This window comes from Lytechinus variegatus, chromosome 3 (genome assembly GCF_018143015.1).
Source record: "Lytechinus variegatus isolate NC3 chromosome 3, Lvar_3.0, whole genome shotgun sequence".
NCBI lineage: Eukaryota > Metazoa > Echinodermata > Echinoidea > Temnopleuroida > Toxopneustidae > Lytechinus > Lytechinus variegatus.
In genome coordinates this window covers 7,359,940-7,381,180 of record NC_054742.1, presented here as the reverse complement: position 1 = coordinate 7,381,180, position 21,241 = coordinate 7,359,940, and the positions used below count along the sequence as shown (strand labels likewise).

Sequence of the window (21,241 nt, the reverse complement as noted above, 5' to 3'; positions counted from 1 at the left end):
TTGGCTGTAAATCTCAAATATAAAAGCCAATTGAGAGCTAATTTTTGTCTCACCTGCGAAGCAAAGTGAGACTATAGGCGCCGCTTTTCCGACGGCGACGGCGGCGGCGGCGGCGTCAACATCAAATCTTAACCTGAGGTTAAGTTTTTGAAATGACATCATAACTTAGAAAGTATATGGACCTAGTTAATAAAACTTGGCCATAAGGTTAATCAAGTATTACTGAACATCCTATTAGAGTTTCATGTCACATGACCAAGGTCAAAGGTCATTTAGGGTCAATGAACTTAGACCATGTTGGAGGAATCAACATCGAAATCTTAACCTGAGGTTAAGTTTTTGGAATGTCATCATAACTTAGAAAATATATGGACCTAGTTCATGAAACTTGGACATAAGGTTAATCAAGTATCAATGAACATCCTGCATGAGTTTCACGTCACATGACCAAGGTCAAAGGTCATTTAGGGTCAATGAACTTTGGACGAATTGGGGATATCTGTTGAATTCCCATCATAACTTTGAAAGTTTATGGATCTGATTCATGAAACTTGGACATAATAGTAATCAAGCATCACTGAACATTTTGTGCAAGTTTCAGGTCACATGATCAAGGTCAAAGGTCATTTAGGGTCAATGAACTTTGGCCGAATTGGGGATATCTGTTGAATTCCCATCATAACTTTGAAAGTTTATGGATCTGATTCATGAAACTTGGACATAATAGTAATCAAGCATCACTGAACATTTTGTGCAAGTTTCAGGTCTCATGATTAAGGTCAAAGGTCATTTAGGGTCAATGAACTTTGGCCGAATCGGGTATCTGTTGAATTACCATCATAACTTTGAAAGTTTATTGGTCTAGTTCGTTAAACTTGGACATTAGAGTAACCAAGTATCACTGAACATCCTGTGCTTGTTTCAGGTCACATGTCCAAGGTCAAAGGTCAATGAACTTTAGCCGAATTGGGTGTATCTGTTGAATTACCATCATAACTTTGAAAGTTTATGGATCTGATTCATGAAACTTGTACATAAGAGTAATCAAGTATCACTGAACATCCTGTTCCAGTTTCAGGTCACATGATCAAGGTCAAAGGTCATGTAAGGTCAATGAACTTTGGCCATGTTGGGGTTTTTTGTTGAATAACCATCATATCTCTGTAAGTTTATTGGTCTAGTTCATAAAAAGAGGACATAAGAGTAACCATGTATCACTGAACATCTTGTGCGAGTTAGAGTAGTATGCAAAGTCAGCACTGCTACTATATTGAACTGCGTGATGCAGGTGAGACGGCCAGAGGCATTCCACTTGTTTGCTTAGATACCAACAAATAATCAGTGTCAAAATGTTTTCTTCTGTATTTCATTGTGTTGGGGAATTTCTTAAGTATTTTTTACTTTGTTTTTCAACATTTCAGCAAAACGCAAAAGAGAAAAATCCAACAAGCATAAAACTGAAAGTCATCCAAATTGGATGTAAAATAAGAAAGTTATGACATTTTAAATTTTCGCTTAATTTCACAAAACTGTTATATGCACATCCTGTATCGGCCGCACAGAAACGCTGTTAGCGTAACCTTTCGCTAAAGGGCCGTTACAACTGGTAATGTCGCCACAATGGTTAATGTCAAAGTATTGCATTATTTACATCTGGGATCAACGCTTGACATCACAATCTGTATATCATTGTTCATTTACAAATCAGCTACTAACATAATGGGTAGAATGACCGCTGCACAGAAGGCACAAAAAGTACTGTTATAGCGCTGTTAGGCAAGAATGTTGTTAAGGGTATTGAGTTAGGCAAGATCTATAATTTGTGCATAGTGATCTAGATGTAGTTATGATAATTTGCACATCCTACAAGTTTAAAATCTTGTCTAGGAAAGGTTAAATGAATGTCATTCATTATCATATAGGCCTTCAAAAAAATGTCATTATATTTTAAACATGAGTTAACAGTAAGTGCTAAATTTATGTTTACTAAGTTAATGTAAAAAATATTGATTAAGCTTTAAAAAGATCAAGAACATTAGCCTATCATGATATTTCGATGGAGATTCTGTACCAAAAAAAATGCAATCCCACTTTCCATCAGTTTTTGTTTGAAAATGCTCTTCACAGACCTGACTCATCATGTTCATGATAAGATATGTTGCCAATGATTGTCATGCGATAACTTTCATCAGCGTGAGCTATTGTTTTTCTTTCTAATGTAAATCAAATGAAGGGTCTATTCTTAAAAAGCTCTTCAAACACTTTAAAAGAATATATCTTGGAAGAAAAAAAATTGATGAAAATGATCATATCAACACCCCCCGCTAAGGGGTAATCCAGGCTGAAGAAAATAATATGGTTTGAACAGTATAGTGAGACAAACAAAACACTGTCGAATTGACTAAAATTGAAAATGAATTAAAAATTTATGGTATCTTGTTAGTGATTTCTATTAACATTAGCGCCACTGTTAGCTTCTGCTGGGCCTTTTATTGTTATTATTATTAGGAATTCGGCTAATCTTCTGTGAGCTTATCGATACAAGTACGCCTACTTTTAGCACTCCGTAAGTGAAAACAATGTGTCTAGCTTTGGTCGCCTGTGAAAGGTGTGACTGGCCCTACTGTTCGCGTTCTGTTACACTAACAAAGCTTCTGTGCGGCCGCAACTTGTTAATATGCAAATGAGCGGACTGATGACATCACCCACTCACTTTTTCTTTTGAATATTATATGAAATATTCTGATTTTCTCAATGTCCACTGAAAAAAAGTTTTATTCAAGTTGGTGCTTATTGTCAAATCTGTAAAAAAAATTAATATTATATAATTCAAACAATAAAAACTAAAGAAAATAGTGAAGGAAGTCAAAACTCATTTGAATATCACTGAGTTGTTCATGATGGTGTGAAAATAAATGAAACTTTACTGTCATAAGTTTCTTATTTTACATCCAATTTTGATGAAATATTCAGTGTAATGCTTGTTTTAATTTTCTATATTGATTCAAATCAACAAATTTCTGGGATGAACTTGACCTTCAAGGAAAGAGTTCTATGCACACTGTCATGAATATGCAATAAATGGCTGCTGATGTCATGTCCCAAGTTTCCTTTTTCTTATGTGATTACATTCAATCATAATTGTTTCATACTTTTACACAAGTGTGTATATTTCTCCCTTCTAAACATAAGTTGCAGCAATGATTATCTTGCACATTTGATAAGTGGTCAATCCATTTTTCGTAAGTCTTGGAGACAAAATTGAATAAATATTATTTCATATAATAAATAAAAAAAGAACAAGTGAGGATATGGCATCAGCTTGCGCATGTCATGAAGACATATAAAACTGTTTCATCAAACTACTGCAAAATTTTAAATGTCATAACTTTGTTAATCCTTGTCCTATTTTGAAGAAACTTTGAAGTATTGTGTTTGTCTGACTTTACTTTATCTGTTAAAATCATATTCTCACCCTGGGACATACCCCTTAAATGAATTTTGGGATCATAGACTAATTAACTTTCTTTATCATCTGCTATTAACCTGTATCTGTACTGCAGTTGGGCCCCATATTGTCATTCAGTGTTTTCTAGATGTATACTCATTTATTTAAGTCAGTGTCTGACAATTTAATGTGCTCAAAAGGATCGTTGCATCAATTTGTCTGAAAGTTATCACATTGATGGATTTTTATACTTCAGGTTGATCTAATCAATCATAACTCTTTGTAAGATTGGGATAAGATTTCTCTCCTAGTAATAAAGCCATTCAAATATCATCCTCCACTTATTTCTCTCCAATACTTCAGATACTTAACATTACCAGTAAACACTCGTTTAACACACAAATGAATGACAAACATTGATGTAATTATTTTCATTATAGCTCTAGTATTACCTGTTATCAACAAGATACATGAAATCTTTTATTCATATATGTCAACTAAGTAAAAAAAACAAGGAAAAGGTTGAAAAAAACCCATGATATTTTGATTACTTCTTTTGTCTATTCTTTATCTCTGTTTTTTATTACATTTCTCTGAGTCTTTGTTATGCTTTTTTTCAATAATTCATTACCCTACTCTTTCTTTGTATGCCCTTTAACTCACTTTACAAACATGTACGCTCATGGGATGTGCACAGGCATATTCTTGATCATTTATTTTCTCTCAAAATAAACGATTTCATGATAAAGCCATATGGGTGAGAATTAAAATAGAAAGTCTGTAATATGTACAAAGCGCCTTTTTTTCATTTTGATTTTGAAGCAGAACTAAAGATAAATGGATGGTAAAGGTAAGCCTAGATTCGTATCCTAATTCCAGAGAAAATATGTTAATGTCAAGTGGTGGTGATCAAATTTTATCATATAGTAGATATTTGGATATAAAAAAAAAATCCTGATAGATATTTCTTAATTCGTAATTTCCAATATAAACAAATTATGAAATTACATTCAATGAAGGCATGCATTTTGGCTTATATCAAAGAAAAATATATTTACAGGTACATTCAAGAGTGACAACAATATTCAATGTACATGTATGTACATTCACTGTGAGCTTTATATTCCAATTTAATGAAGAAAAAGAATATGAGAAAATTTGGATTACCAAGTAGTCAAGGCAAGATTATTTTTTTAATCATCATTGTGACAAGAAATAAAACACCATATTTATAAAATTTATGACCCTATAATCTAAGCAGAGTGCTGTTCATCAAGTATGCATACATATAGTTGATCAGGGAATTTGATTTAAAAAATACCTCAAATTGGGGGAAAATGCCTCAAATCAGGGAATTTTGATCGGCCCAAAAGTCAAAAGCATGTTAGTCAGACTCACTTATATTTTGTTGCATATCAAAACAATATCCATGGAATGACTGGTTGTGGTGGTACTAATTAGTTTTAACATTTTTGTTTTTATACTGAAAATAATGTAATACACTGTAATAACTTTTAAAAAAAATGCAAAACTGGGAATGGGTTTAAATAATTACCAGGGAATTTTTAAACTTCATCAGGGAAAAATCAGGGAATTTTTTTTTTCTTGAAAAATTGGGAACCCCGTTCTTTTACTGAAAGTGATAATGAAAATGGGATTTTATTTATTCATTCTATTTGTCATCTTAACCCAGGGTAGCCTGTTCAGACACTGTTGTCAATCAGGGCCCTACACAATACAAATAAAACAATCAAAAGAACACACTATATAAAACTCATATGACATCGACATTGTTACACTGCAATACGATTAGAGAGAAATGATTTGAGTTCTTGAAAAAAGAAGTAGTTTTGGAAATTGACAGGAAAACAAGGAAAAATTGAGATATGACCCCCAAAATAATGCCTCCCAAAGAGATATGACCCCCAAAATAATGCCTCCCAAAAAGGCTAACAGTGAATGGGGGCATGAATATCATTTGGCAGACTTCTGAGACAAATATACACTTCATCCACGAGCACTATCTAATTCAACTCATTTTCTTATTCAGTCATTCTATTAATTTATATAAACCTAAACAATTTATCATACTTGCTGCTCAATGCATAAACATATATTTCCACAAGTTATTAGAAAGAATATGTTTACTAGATACTAAATATAATGGTGTTGACTGTTGATATTTTTGAAGCAACATATAATATGAATTGTTTGAAAAATACTATAAAACTATGTGTCATAACAAATTGGATTTTTAAACAATACCTGATCCAATCAATCTTTTAAATGATAAATATTGATAAATACAATAAAATGGCAATGTTAAGTCAAACAAAATTCTCAATACACCTATAAGCAGAACTTTTAAATGAAGTTAAAGACACTCATTCATAATGAAATTGATTATTTATGAATCTTATACTTGATGTGAAAACAAAGATGATTGATTTACAATCATCAAGATATAACATCTGCTTTTCACCTGTTGATTTTCTTTTTTACTTACAATATATATGAAATAAAAAAGATTATGATATTCATAAAATGAAATTGTATATTTTTCTGGAACCCCTGCCATGAAGATAGATCTATAACTACTGTGTTTCCTTACATCTGGCCTCGCAAACCACATCAAAAATGGTTTCAATCTTATTTTTTGTTGCATACACTTTTGTATTATCAACATTTCAGCCAAATTAGTTTGAATTCTTTTTATCATCAACCTTTTACTCTGTAACAGCCAAGGAATTAAATGAAATATAATCTTATTTTAATATAATAATAACAATAATAAAGAACATTTATAAAGCACTTTATACAGAAGTTTCAATATAGTAAATAATTATAATATTATATCATGTGATATATGAAATATATATATATTTTCCATTTGATTAACTCACTTTCCAAATTTCATCCGAACTTGTTGGTGATAGTACAAGTTTCCATAGGTGTCATAACATTTTGAATATATAGGATGAAACATGACCTTTAAAAAATTGTGTGAACAGAAATTAAAACAATCATTCAATTTAAAAGAAATATGCTCTTCACAAACATTCTAACCTATTTTGACGTATAGTTTTAGCCATTTCCTATCAGCAGTCACTTATAATCGTTAGAGGGGAAATCATCTCTCAAAATCAACAAATCCACAGATACACGAATAAGAACCAGATATCTTCCTGTATGCTGCAGTTCTACATTATTTGAAAGTTTCTTTAAGTTATATCCTACTGACATCAGAAGCTATCTACCACATACTGAGACTTCTTCCAGTGTTCACTCCAGTGTTTCACAGATTCCATCACCGTTGTCCATTCATCAGAGCTAATGTGATGCATATGATTTGCATCCAACCTTTCCTGTTCTTTTGATTTCCAACTTCTCACCAAAACAAACATATTCCAAATATCAACCAGCTACTCATCAACAAATGTTCATGGTCTGATCATTTATCTGACAGCATCCTCTTGTAGCAACAATATTTAGGTGAAAAGCTTTTCCCTTTTTGTTGTTTCACATTAGACGGGTGTCTGCAGAGTTTCTTGTAAAGGGCCGATTTCCACTTTCAAGCTGCAGTTTGAAACTATTAAGACCATCCTCATACTGCTGTAAACTATTAAATGAAATAGCAACATACAAAATCAGGATAGAAGGAAAAAAACATTTACAATAATTATTTACATTAACTATTACCAAGGACTATGATAATCATCAAGATATTAAATAATCTCTTATGTTATTGGGAAGCACTATGAGGTGATGCCCCTTTTGTGTCAACTCTTAAAATGTGTAAAATACTCTATCAGTGAATATTGTACAAGACTGTCACCCTGGTCTGTTCATACTTGTTAACAGGTTTAACAATCTTTACCACAAGAAGGTAGCACATGGTATTTACAGATACCCCACAAATTAGTAATGCACCTCACATCACAGTTAATGTTACTAAAGATATCTTCTCCTTGTATGGTCCACCATATGGTAAGAGAATACAGGTTTATTGGGGGTCACTTAACTTTAACATGCATTAATAAGAGTTTTTTATGACATAAATCACCATATTTCATACTGTAATATTCCTCCCTGTGTCAGAAAATGTGAAATACTGAACAACCTTTTTCTTTGCATGAGAATGTAGACATTTAATATAGTAAAGTCAGTGATTTTTTAAAAAAATGAGTTGCCCATGACTTTGGCTAGTCTGTGTCTGACTTTGTGTCTATTTCAGATTGATTTTCATATCAGTCACATTAGACTTGACCAAAAATCATTGTAACACCCCCCCCCTCCACTCCCTGTGTAATTGACTTAAGTGTGGCATGGATGTACTTTTTTGAGTACACAGCGCTTACCTAAATTATTGGGAAATTACAAACCCATAGGATTTCCTTTTCACATATCTACTACATTATTGTAAATAAATTTTGATTACATACTTTACCTGCTGAAAATGTGTAAATTTCTAATGATCTGGAAAGAAAGACATTGAATGGAAATATTTTGATTACTCACGATTCTTTGACAGCTCTTGGGACTGGTACCATTCCAAGACTATCAAGAGGAAGATTATTGATAAGTTGTTGTACTGACGACATCAAGCTATCAGAACGGTTGTCAGCTCCTCCGTATCTCACTTGTGAAACCCTCAAAGTCGGCTGTCATCAAATGGAGAACAAAAACCGTTAAATTACTATGGAATAATCATGGGTGTGAAATCTAATATAGGAAGCTATCATCACCATCTGTCTGAGTAATGTCAAAAAGTTTTCTTTCCTGACTCTGATGCCATTGTAAACAGGTATTCCAACAGATGGATTAAGAAATTGAACACAAGAAAACAAAGAGATTAAAGCAACAAGATTCACACACCCAGTAGACAGTAAACTTTGTAGATTTGCCAAAATGCAACCATATCATGATTGCAGTTTATGTGTCATTTTTTTCTTATGAGAAAAACATTTCCCAGTTTCTTTCTACAATTCTTTTCTGATGTGGAATATAAAGTAGATAAGTGTTTCATGAGACAAACTATCAGTTCCTCTCTGATAAGAAGTGGTGCTATCTTTTCTCAACTTTGCTCCCTGAAAGATAGCTACATCCAACTCGCCTTTAAAAAAGTAGTAATTACTAGCTTTATACCATAATACTTGATAATATAATTCTACCATCTAATATGAAAATGATGATAGTGAAGTTGTAGTATTTCTAACCTGTGGAAAGCTTGATGTTATACTTGTCATAACATCTGCTGTTTGAGGAGAAGCTGATGGTTGACTGGCTGATGCTATACCACTCCTAGATCTCATCAATTCAGTCACCTTGTCTTCAATCTACAGGGAATATATAGTAATGAATGGTTGACTGACTCAAAGGGTTACCAATAAGCTAGACAAGATCTCTTAAATTAAGTCATCTTGCCCTCAATCTATAGACTATAGACTTTGGAATAGATAACTTTAAGCAAGCATGAAGAAATTTAGTTTTATATTTTGTGAGCATTTACGCATGAAATCAATGACTCCATACCATGCTACAAGCAATACTTTTCCAAGGAGTGAGTATATGTTCTTTCATTAAATGATGTTCTAGCCAATAGTGCTTACAGCACATTACTTCATTGGTATGAGGGTAACTAATAGTATGTCCATGATTTCATACCCTCTTCACTGATGTCCAATTTAATTACGTCACTTCTATAAAAGCATCAAGAATTTCCTCTTACTAACACTTTGAAAAAAAATTTGCACGAATTCAATGAATATACTTTGCTTGATGAATAATAAATCATTCTAAAAAGCAGTGACAATCATTTCCACGAAACCTATACAACTGTACACAGATGAAAACCATGGTAATAATTGCTTTTTGATGCTGTAAACATGCACATGTATTAAAGGGGAAATAAGTGGATGAAACATTTCTTAACAATTGTAAATTTTGCATGAAATACATAACAAAGGGAAATTTTCCCAGTGAAGTTCATATGCTAATTTGAATTGGAACTGGGCTTTTATTCTCTAAAACACCTTATGTTGGTCACACATTTCAACATTAAAAACTACATTATAGCGTATAAAACACACTGAAAACATTCTTTAAAATTTACCTTGCTTAGCTCATTTAAGACCTTTTGGTATTCATATGGTAGATCAGGAAGTCTATACTGAGCACTGTTTAACAGATTCTGGAATTTACGTGTTTCACTTCCAGTACTACATATCAAAATAAAAGGAAAAACATAAGAAATTATAAATCTTCATTATACAAGAACATAATATACTGAAACTTTAACAAAGGTAGCAAATAATAGAGAAACAGAGTTTTCATCTTTGCAATAATTTGTTAAGAATCATTTTTATATCAAAGAGATGAAAAGATGAAAATCTATATTTTCATTATTTGAAATAGACATGAAATACTAGAAAAATTTGCTTTGTCCAATCTATCATAGGCCCGGCAGCCGCTGTGCAGGGCCAGATCGACGAGGCTCTATTCCTTTAATCGTTGAATGCCAAACAGGGTAGCAGCAACTCCCATCTTTTAACGTTGTTTGTTCTGACGCTGCCAAGGTCTGAACTCCCAGACATGAGACAGATACTCTACCAACTCAGCCAATATGTGCAATGGTGACAGCAACAAGTATTGCATAAATTGTCAACATGAAGTAAAATACAATTCTTAACTACAAAATCAAATATTAATGAATGTTAGAAATATGAACATAATACTAATAATAATAGTGTATATTTGTAGAGCGCACACACCGTCAGTAGACGCTCATGGCGCTAGCCGAGTAACAGTTCTCTTTTACAATGCAAAAATTAGATTTTATAGAAATTTATATAAATACTACACAAGAACCATGAACAAGTACAATGTAAGAATAATAATTTCACATCTGCTTCATTCACCCCAACCCATCCATCAGCCCATCATCATGCGGAACCCAGTGCCCTCTAGCTGCCCCGTTCACTGACAATTTAAGGGGTAAACCCAGTCAGTACATAACTCACAGGAGCTCTAGCAATCTGAAGACACCGGGTCCCACATGAACAGCCAGCGAACGGGAAGGGATGAATCATCTTTCTTTTAATCATAAATGGAATACAACAAAATAAATTTAAAATCAGTTACAATTTGAATAGGCAGGGCTCCACACTAACCCATTTTTTCTACTGGTCCAACCTATTCATGTCGGACCAGTAGATACCCAGTTTTTCAAATTTTTACTGGTCCGAACCTAAAATCTACTGGTCCCCAAAAATAAAGAAAACATTAAAAAAAGGTGCAAGTTTATTTTTCTAGCCTTTCGTTGCCCCCCCCCCCAAATAAAAAGAAGGAAAGAAAGAAAGAAAGATAGAAAGAAAGAAAAAAAGAAAGAAAGAATTAAAGAAAGCATGGAAGGAAGGAAGAAAAAAAGAAAAGGTAAAGAAAGGATACATGTGAAGGAAGGAAAAAAAGAACTAAAGAAGGAAAGGAAGGAATAAAGAAGGAACAAAAATTAGGAAGAAAGAAAAGAAAAAAAAATGAAGGAAAGAAATGAAGCAAGCAATACAGAAAGAAAGAACAAATCCAGAAAGTAGTAAAGGAAAAAAAGAAGAAGCAATAAAAAATAGGGTAAAAGGAGAGATGGAAAGGACAAAAGAAAGAGAGGAAAGAAGGAAGAAAACAAAGGAAAGGTAAAATGATAGATAGAAGGAAAGAAATAAAGGAAGGAAAGAAGCAAGCAATATAAAAAAGAAAAAGTAAAAGAATAGATAGCAAGAAAAAAAGAAAGACTGAGAGACAAAGGAAGAAAAAAGATAGACTGAGGGACAAAGGAAGGAATGAAAGAATAAAGGAGAGAAAGGAAGCAAGCAGTCAAAAAAGAAAGGAGAGGTATAAAAGGATAGATTTAGAAAAGGAAAGAACAAACAGAAGAAAGGAATGAATGAAAGAAAGATAGGGCTGAAAGAAGGAAGAAATAAAAATACAAACAAGAAAGGGTAAATAAATGATGGATGGATTGAAGGAAGAAAGAAACAAAGAAAGTAACGAAGAATAAAGGAAAGAAAATGGTAAAAAGAAGGAAAGAAAGAAAGAAAGGAAGGAAGGAAGGAAGGAAGGAAGGAAAGAATGAAGGAAGGAAAGAAGGAAAGAAAAAAGAAATAGAGAAAAATATTTTTTATAAGGATAGAAAGAATGAAAGAACGAATTAAAGAACAAAGGGAAAATAAAAAAGAAAGACGGTAACAAAAAAATGAAAGAAGAGAGGGAAGAAAAAAAGAAAGATTGAAAAGAAAGAAGGAAAGAAAGATAGGAAGAAAACAGAGGAATAAAGCTAAAACTATCATCATAAATGATTCATCAGTATCTTTTTGGCTCAATTAAAATAGCTACGAAAGAAAGTCAGAAACCAAGTGTATCAACACACACATAAATGCATATGTGGGGCTCATCTGTATTCAGACGATATCACCCGAAACCCGATCTGTTTGAACCAAACAGAAGTGAAAATTTCTCCTTTTACTGCTTACAAATGAGAGAGTTACTCCAATTTTTAGGAAATATGGACATTATAAGAGCCTTTCATGAGTATGAACCGTGAATTTTGACAGTTCTGTGAGAGATTTCTGCCAGAGTTTAGCCAAGTTTCGTTCGCGCAACAAGTCGAGAATTTACCACGTAGGTTGTGTGGCTGGCTACATGTACACTGTATCTACTCTAGTAACACTTACGTGCGATTCATTCTGTGTGTATTCTGTGTGTGAATGACAGAACTTGTCGGGGGGAAATTGTTTGCAGTGAATTTGACCATTTCTGGAAAAGTTATTGGCCCAACAATGGTTTTAATTACTGGTCACGTCGGACCCTTAAAATCTTGCTATTTTGGGAAAAATTACTGGCCCGACAATGATATTTTTTACTGGTCATGTCGGACCAGTAAATCTTCTTATTTCTGAAAATCTACTAGCCCGACAGCGATTTTTACCGGTCTGGGACCGTCGGACCGCCGCTAGTGTCGAGCCCTGGAATAGCTATGTCTTAAGGTGATCTTTGAAAGTAGTATATATCTTGATGGAGCGAAGTGAGAGCGGAAGCATATTCCATAACATATAGAACAGGAAAATTGTACAATAAACCTAGCAATAGTAATAGATTCACTTGATTACTGTAAACATATTGAGACAATAGGAAAAGACGCTGACATACTTGATTTAAAAACAAGCATAGAATAAATCTACTGAAGCAAAAATTGTGCAATAACAGTCTTTATCTTTCCCTTTACAATCAAAAGTAAGGCACGTTAGCAAACATCAGTGCCACAACTTTTCAAAAAGCACTTAAAGTAGAAATATATTGAAAATCTTAAAAATGGAGAGTCATATATAAAATTAAAGGAGAAAATAAGGAGAACACGATGGTGTACATCATTTATCATGGAGACCGATGAAACTCAGTTAATTGATACTTTAAAGTTATCTCTCTGAATGCTTCAAACACGCAGAATTACGTCCGCGAAATTGGGGATTTTTTTATGACGTCACTGTCTGTACGAGAGGCGTGATTGGCTCTCCCACATGAAGCTTACTTGCATGCAAAACCTGTTGCGAGGGTACGTTTTCTCCACACTGCTGGTCACTGAATACTTCGATCACGAAATGAAAGAAAACCCTGAATTTTATCTAGATTTGTATTTTCAAATTGATGATTTTGAAGTTGAAGAGAATGATGATGAAGTGAACAACAAAGTGACGTAGTTGGAGGTAAATTGGGGGAATTACGCCGATGATGATGAGTCAGACAATTCAACTTGCAACACGATCACATGCATTCGCTACCAACTCATGCAGCGCTGCTACAAGTGCTATCTGTACCGCACGGGCCAAATTGAATTCATGAAAATGAATAACCACATCTTGACAGACAAAATTTACTATGAAGAAGAAAAATAATGATATAACTGTACTTACAAACAATATAATCCAAACCTGAAGGCAAATCAACTCAAACGTACCCACGCAACAGGTTTTGCAAGCAAGTTGAGCTTCACGTGGGAGAGCCAATCACGTCTCTCGTACAGACAGTGACGTCATAAAATTCGAGTCAATTCAGAGACCGATACGAGGCATATTTCGGAGAGGCATATTAGCGTTTTTTAATAGGCGATTTTTACCTTATGTATTGTTTTCGTTATTTTTGAATGACCCTCTGATAATACCCACATCATTACCTTTCCATTGATATACAATAAGACCACATTCATAATCAATACATTTCACCTTTAATAAGAATTACTATTATTTCATGCAAGATTTTCACAACTATCTTTTCATCGCTAGTGTTCACATTCATAATAAATGTAGGAAAACTGTTGTAAAAGAGGCATCTTAACTTTATAGCAGGATTGTAGGATTCCTGTATGAATACATAGATAGCTCTGAGTGCATGAATATATTTCTGCACTCAGCTTTATTCATTCCTTACTTAAACAAATATAATTCTGAATCCATTCCAAACACTATATTTTGATACTTCCCTCTGAATCTTTCTGTATTGAATCAGTCAGTTTACTTTCCAGATTTCTACCAGTAACATTTCCTTAAAAATACAAAATGCAAAATTTCTGCTTACCCGTGCCACACGCCAAAGTCATGATGAAGATTCTTCAAGATTTCAAACAAGTCATCAAAAATCTTCTTTGCATTTACCATCTTCTTAGCCAATTTTTCCCTGAAAAAAAATGGTATCAATATAATTAGACTGGATCATTTTGAAACTCCATGACTTGAGAATGATAGAGCCACACCCCACCCCAAAAGAAAATAATATTCTAATCATGGCTTTACAATGTCAATAGAATGGAGAACAACCTAAAATTCCTAATATTACAGTTGAAAGGAGTAATTAATTGCAGGCACAGTACAATGTCAAAACTGACTTGAAGCACTGAGGGTGGATTTGTTGAGTATGTCAATGAAAAGTTCAACAGTAATACTACTGGGGGGTGTTTCACAAAGATTTAAGTATGACTTAGAGTCGCACTTAAGTGTCTAGTTGCGCGCAGTATAAAAGGCATAACAGCATTGGTCAGATCATGCCAAGCTGACGCGCACTACTGCGTATTGATCAATAAGATTGCGCATTGCATATCGTGTACGCGTAGACATTTAAGTGCGACCTAAGTCATACTTAAATCTTTGTGAAACACCCCCCTGGTCATGTATTTATCTGCAGAGTGGCAATAGATGATCAAAGATATCAGGGACCATGAAGGATTTAACTTTGATTATGATAACTGTGCCATTATGGTACTACCATGATGCTAACATATATCACCAGCCTGTCACAGTCAAAGTTTTCATGGTAGTTACCATAACTGTAAATTTTATGAAATAAGACTCAAATCTTGAAATGAAAAGTTATTATACTTGTCCATCCTGTGGATCTGTTCTTCATTGTAGGATAGTTGTTTGGTTTGCTTGTCTTTCTTGAAACGTTTGTAAGTTTCCAGACCCTCCTCACAGAGAACCTTTAATCGACCAATCCTAAGGAGGTAAAAGGAGGATGATAATGCCATGATTTGGATTTCATACTTTAAAATACCCTTTTATTTCTACAAACTCCCTTACAGTTGAACACCTCATAATGATAATAGACAAATTTTAAGTTTGGCAAATGACACATTATTAAATTAAAAACATTATTGTTTACAACTATGGTCTATTCAAGAAATATGCTTTAAAATATACCTTGATTGAAACATTATGAGAAAGGTTACATTGATTATTTCTGTAACATATATGAGCAACAAGGTGTAAAAAGAATCCAGATTCTTACAACATTATCATCCATAAAACAAAAATTCAGGTAATATAAAAAAATGAAGTTAATATATTATATGAATATTACAAATTTTGTACATACTTTCCAACAGGAAGAACAAGCTGTTTTTGCTGTCTAATGGCTTCCCATTGAGATGAAAGATAATCATCTTTGATGGCTGTTCGTTCTACAGCATCTAGAGATGATTCTATCTGGTTACAGGTCTTGTTTAACTATATCAACATCAACATAAAAAAAGACAATCTGTCATTATATTTTGCTGTGTTACAAATGAAATAATAACAATAATACCTTTGGTAGATAGAAGAATAATTTGAAATACGTTCGTAACTTAATGTATAGAAAAAGGCTTTTAAAATAAAAGTTTGCAGCAATCCTGGTATGATTTCTGATAGAACTTTATTTATTAAATAATATGGGCTTAATATTTGGCTGCAACTTCTTTTAAAAAGCACCTAAAAAATTTCCATTCTATCATTTTTATTAAAAAAAAGTGGAAACTAATTGTATACCTCACATAATCTTTCCTTGCAGTTTTTTATTCTGTGAGTGATGTCATCATGCTCAGTGTTATCAAGACCTGTTAGTAAGAGAAAGGTCCTCTCAAGGCTTTTGCATCTACAGTCTCCAAGAAGACATAAAGACTTCACTGCAGAATGTTTACTACGTAGCTTCATGTAATCCATATGTAACATCACACTACAAAACAATGGTGAAAAGGAAAAAAAGTGTCTGTATTGAAACAAATAATTATAATAATTCTGTAGTGATAATTCTTCATGCATCAGGATACTTTCTCCATGTAAAGTGCTTTAATCAGTGAAAAAAAAAATAAATAAAAGTAACAAGTGGAATGCCTCTGGCCGTCTCACCTGCATCACGCGTTTCAATATAGCAGCAGTGCTGACTTTGAATACTTCTCTAACTTGCACAAGATGTTCAGTGATACATGGTTACTCTTTTGTCCACTTTTTTATGAACTAGACCAATAAACTTACAGAGATATGATGGTTATTCAACAAAAAACCCCAACATAGCCAAAGTTCATTGACCTTACATGACCTTTGACCTTGATCATGTGACCTGAAACTCGAACAGGATGTTCAGTGATACTTGATTACTCTTATGTACAAGTTTCATGAATCAGATCCATAAACTTTCAAAGTTATGATGTTAATTCAACAGATACACCCAATTCGGCCAAAGTTCATTGACCTTTGACCTTGGTCATGTGACCTGAAACGCGCACAGGATGTTCAGTGATACTTGATTACTCTAATGTCCAAGTTTAATGAACTAGACCAATAAACTTTCAAAGTTATGATGGTAATTCAACAGATACCCCCGATTCGGCAAAAGTTCATTGACCCTAAATGACCTTTGACCTTAATCATGAGACCTGAAACTTGCACAAAATTTTCAGTGATGCTTGATTACTATTGTGTCAAAGTTTCATGAATCAGATCCATAAACTTTCAAAGTTATGATGGGAATTCAACAGATATCCCCAATTCGGCCAAAGTTCATTGACCCTAAATGACCTTTGACCTTGGTCATGTGACGTGAAACTCATGTAGGATGTTCAGTGATACTTGATTAACCTAATGTCCAAGTTTCATGAACTAGGTCCATATATTTTCTAAGTTATGATGACATTTCAAAAACTTAACCTCAGGTTAAGATTTCGATGTTGATTCCTCCAACATGGTCTAAGTTCATTGACCCTAAATGACCTTTGACCTTGGTCATGTGACATGAAACTCTAATAGGATGTTCAGTAATACTTGATTAACCTTATGGCCAAGTTTTATTAACTAGGTCCATATACTTTCTAAGTTATGACGTCATTTCAAAAACTTAACCTCAGGTTAAGATTTGATGTTGACGCCGCCGCCGTCGCCGTCGGAAAAGCGGCGCCTATAGTCTCACTTTGCTTCGCAGGTGAGACAAAAATGAGTCAACATTACCAAACAGTTAACATTAGTTCCAGAATAACCCATACGAGGTCTAGATTACAGTATTTCACAAGGAATTCATGAGGCGCGATAGCTCAGTCGGCAGAGCGGGGATTCCTATTCCGGTGACCCGGGTTCGATTTCCACTTGGTGCGCTAGTGCCCTTTGGTAAGGCATTAATCCTCAGTACCAGGTCCTTCAGAGAGGACCTTAAGCCGTCGGTCCTCTGGTTGCTTGCTTACAAGCATTCATGCTTTCTTAGCAGTCAGGGAAAAAATCACCACCAATCCAATCCAATCCAAATTAACCTGAAGTACATTAGAGATTCTTTAGATGAAAAGAAAGCATTTGAAAATACACGTATAAGCACTTTATCATCAAGACTTCAAAAAAATGTTATTGGTGCTGTTGGTCATTGATGTCACTTGTTCATATAATCCAGCATTAAAATTTCCTATATTGTAATCCAAATATAAATCCTATAAAACGAAAAATAAAAATGTTCTCAGAAGAGTACAATAACAGACATTGAGTAAAAACCACTACTAAATACAGAATAGCAGACCATAAAAATTCACATCAATCAACAAGAGTTAAGAATTCTTAAAAACAAACAATTAACACATAGTACATATATTGCAAAGAGAGTGAAAAATAACCATGTATCATAAACAAGAAAGGAGCTGAATAAGTGAAAATGATATTCAAAAATAAAAGGTACACACACACACAAAATCATACTAAAAAAATTACTAGAACACAAATAAAATGCAATTGATGCACTTACATGACTGATTTGACAGTTTGAGTAATGAGAGTTTCTATCCTTGTGAGTGTACCCACTACATTGGAGTAATAGCACATTACTGCAGAACAATTCTGGAAAAAAGGTAATAAATGATCTTAACAGGGCCCAGTTGCTTAAAAGTTATTATTATAGTAACTTTGCTGTTCAATGGTGACTGCAATAGAAACTTCTATATCCCTTACTTAAGATTGTCGCATTGAGAGTGTACACAAGAAGAAAAAGAATAGTTTTACTACGAAAATTATTTGCCATGAAATAGTTAATTTTCCTTGCTAACGTCACGCATAGTTCATTTTTTCCCTATGCATAGTTAATTTTTTCCCTAGGGAAAAATGAACTATACGTTTTTTCGACCCACGCGATTAGCGAGCTGTGCGACGCGCTAGCCAGCAGAGCTATAGCTACCGGTATACGTGCTGCATGCAATATGCTGCAGTGAAGTTTCGGCGAGCTGTGCTAGCACTGGGAAGGTATGCACTTATCAAGTGTACTTGCACTTGCAGAAACTGCCATCTTTTGATCATCAAGAAATTTGGATTGCTTTATTCTGCAACTTCATACAGGATAATCAAAGTGTGAAGAAGCATAACAAGGTGAGTCAATTAAGATCCAATGAAAATAACGTAAGCCGGTCAGCACGTTGCAATTTGACATGAGTGACAAAGCAGAAGGAGCGCAGCGGACCTCTCATTAAACGGAGTCGGGTAGCCGCGCAGCCTATAGCCTATCGTACCCAGGAGCTGGATATGATTAGCTCAGGCGCTAGGTCTAGACTGTCTGTTTTTTTTAGCCAGGACGATCTAATGTTTTGGTCCAGATTGGTTAAAACAGTTCTCATTTAAAGAAGGGATATCGAAAAAATATATCTGGCGTTTCCTTCGAAAGCATAGTGGGAATTATTAATCCTCGGTTGGACTGGCAACCTCAGATAAATATTTCCCACTATACTTTCTGAAAGCCTGATATATTTGTATATTATGCAACAGGGCCCATGTACATAGTAATGATAACAAAATAATATTGCTCATGGAAAATAACATTATATTTTTGTTATGATAACAATAATAGTATTAATGAAAAACAATAATAATCATGATTATTGCTGTTGTTATTATCATTATTATTTTAAGAAGATATACAAAACACTTCCAGCAAAAATATGCTCCTAAAATCCCTTATGAAGACATAAATTTTGTACATATTATGTCCATGCAAAAATGCAGTTATAAAAGTGTGAAAATAGTGGCTTTTGTTTTACTTTTTTGTACCTTAAGATCTGAAAATTCACCATCTCAAAGTTTGATCAGTAAAAACAATCTTAACTTTATATAATTAACTTGCGTTTTGTTCAATTCATTTTTCAAAAAGTTGGTTTTGCCAAAATGTTGAATTTTGTGAACAGAATCTTACACCTCCAAAACCAATGGTCATGTGACTCAAGAATATTAATGAGCATGCAAATAGCTGAACATGAACCTGTATGTAGAGTCAATCAAATGACAATAAAATGAAATTATTTCACGGAAAATACATTTGAATATCACAGTAAGTGAATGACAACATTGACAACATTGTGCTAAGAAATAATTTAGACTGATTTTGTTTGAGAAATAAAAAGGTGAAATTCTAGCTAACTTTGAATCACTAACTCTATTGTTCAATGTTATTTTTCAGTAGGTGAATTTCTCAGGTATTTCACCTCACAGCATGTTTACAGTAGCTAAGCCTCAGGGACATAGGCACTACTTCTTAAATGGGACAATATTTTCACTTGGTAACAAATTCGCAAGGTGTTCAGAAATCCATGAAATTAATGAATAACAGCTTCTAACTAATATAAGATAAATGAAATATTTGAAGTAATGTTCAGAAAAATTTGGCTAAGGGTCCAATGTATTCATAAAGTACCTTCAAATTTTCTGAAGCAGTCATTCTAAAAGAAATAACACATCTCTGAAAGTAAGCCATTAAGAAGACAAGACAACTTCTTTTTAAAAATTACTTTTGGCTTTAGAGCCATTTGGCAATAAGGGAATTTTGAGGGCAGCAAAGCAAACTAAGATGGACACCCATCACCTTGGTTTCATGCAAGACCTGGAATACCTTTATATATAAGATTGAAGCAAATTACATTTAAAATGCCTTATCTCTTGATGCATTAAGAAAAGATTCTTGAAAGTACATACCTTGGCTAAGGTACAGTCTTGTTGTACAGAAAAATGAGTGGCTGTTTTTGGTTGAGTTGCTGTAAAGGAATATAATGAAATTATATACTGTTATCATCCCCCTCATTACTTCCTTAGTTCTACTGTTATCTCTTATAACATTTGATGTCTTTTGAGTTTACTATGTTTGGATGGAGACCTATGTGATGCATTTAGACCATTTTCAGGAGGAGGTATAAATTATCTGTGACTGAATACTTAATACCTAGACCCCTCTTGTTAATAGCTTTAAAGCATAATTTCAATTTTAATTGTAATCAATACTTTTGCAACATGTGTGGATGTGTGTGGAGAGAGAGAGAAGGGGGGTAGAAGGTATTCTTCTGTCCTCCATTTTTAATTCACTCATGTCAGTACTACTAAAATATATAATACAAAGTCCCTTACGTAATGGTGGAATCCTGACGCCTGGAATGGCGTCAGCTCCCATTCTGATCAATATCAGAGGATTTTCTGGAGATGTCTTCGGTAGATCCTCACACCTCAAACACTTCTCAAGATCAAAGACTTCCTTCTCATACAAGAAACATTGAGTTTCAGGTTGGATTCCAGTCAAATGTGCCACCTTATCCTGTAAGTCTGCTACCTTACGATGATGTTCTACATAAATGATATGACACTCACATGTAGGAGCCACAAAGATATCAACAGGATGCATACTGGTCAGTTTCTGAACATATTCAAAGAAGATTTCAAAGCTCCACATCTTCTGTATGTTACATTCCATGGTATTTGAAAGAAGAGTTTTGACCTGTTGACGCATGTCAGCTGAAAAGTGGCAAGTCTTTGGGAGCTCTTCACTCCATATGATAGGTCCATTTACCACTTCCTGGACACCTGATATTATTCCTGATTTCTTGGTGGTTGTTATCTTATGCCTGAAAATAAAAACACATATCAATATCTAAATTCAATATTAGGAAGCCAAATGTCCATGATTACTTTTAAAATTGTTTATGGTCCCATTCCCCAA

The 21,241-nt window shown here is 33.8% G+C and overlaps 1 protein-coding gene across 1 annotated transcript in view; it reads right to left on the bottom strand.

Moving 5' to 3' along the window:
• Positions 1-5,023: 5,023 nt before the first annotated feature.
• Positions 5,024-21,241, bottom strand: part of LOC121410115 (serine/threonine-protein kinase TBK1-like) — a 41,233-nt gene continuing 25,015 nt past the window's right edge. The window contains exons 7-17 of the mRNA XM_041601995.1: positions 20,656-21,146; positions 20,230-20,288; positions 18,023-18,114; positions 15,793-15,979; positions 15,362-15,492; positions 14,866-14,982; positions 14,069-14,167; positions 9,561-9,666; positions 8,665-8,784; positions 7,967-8,109; positions 5,024-7,067 (exon numbers count right to left, since the gene is read on the bottom strand). Coding sequence (XP_041457929.1) covers positions 6,968-7,067; positions 7,967-8,109; positions 8,665-8,784; positions 9,561-9,666; positions 14,069-14,167; positions 14,866-14,982; positions 15,362-15,492; positions 15,793-15,979; positions 18,023-18,114; positions 20,230-20,288; positions 20,656-21,146 — 1,645 coding nt within the window. The 3' untranslated portion in view covers positions 5,024-6,967. The remainder of the gene's footprint in view (positions 7,068-7,966; positions 8,110-8,664; positions 8,785-9,560; positions 9,667-14,068; positions 14,168-14,865; positions 14,983-15,361; positions 15,493-15,792; positions 15,980-18,022; positions 18,115-20,229; positions 20,289-20,655; positions 21,147-21,241) is intronic.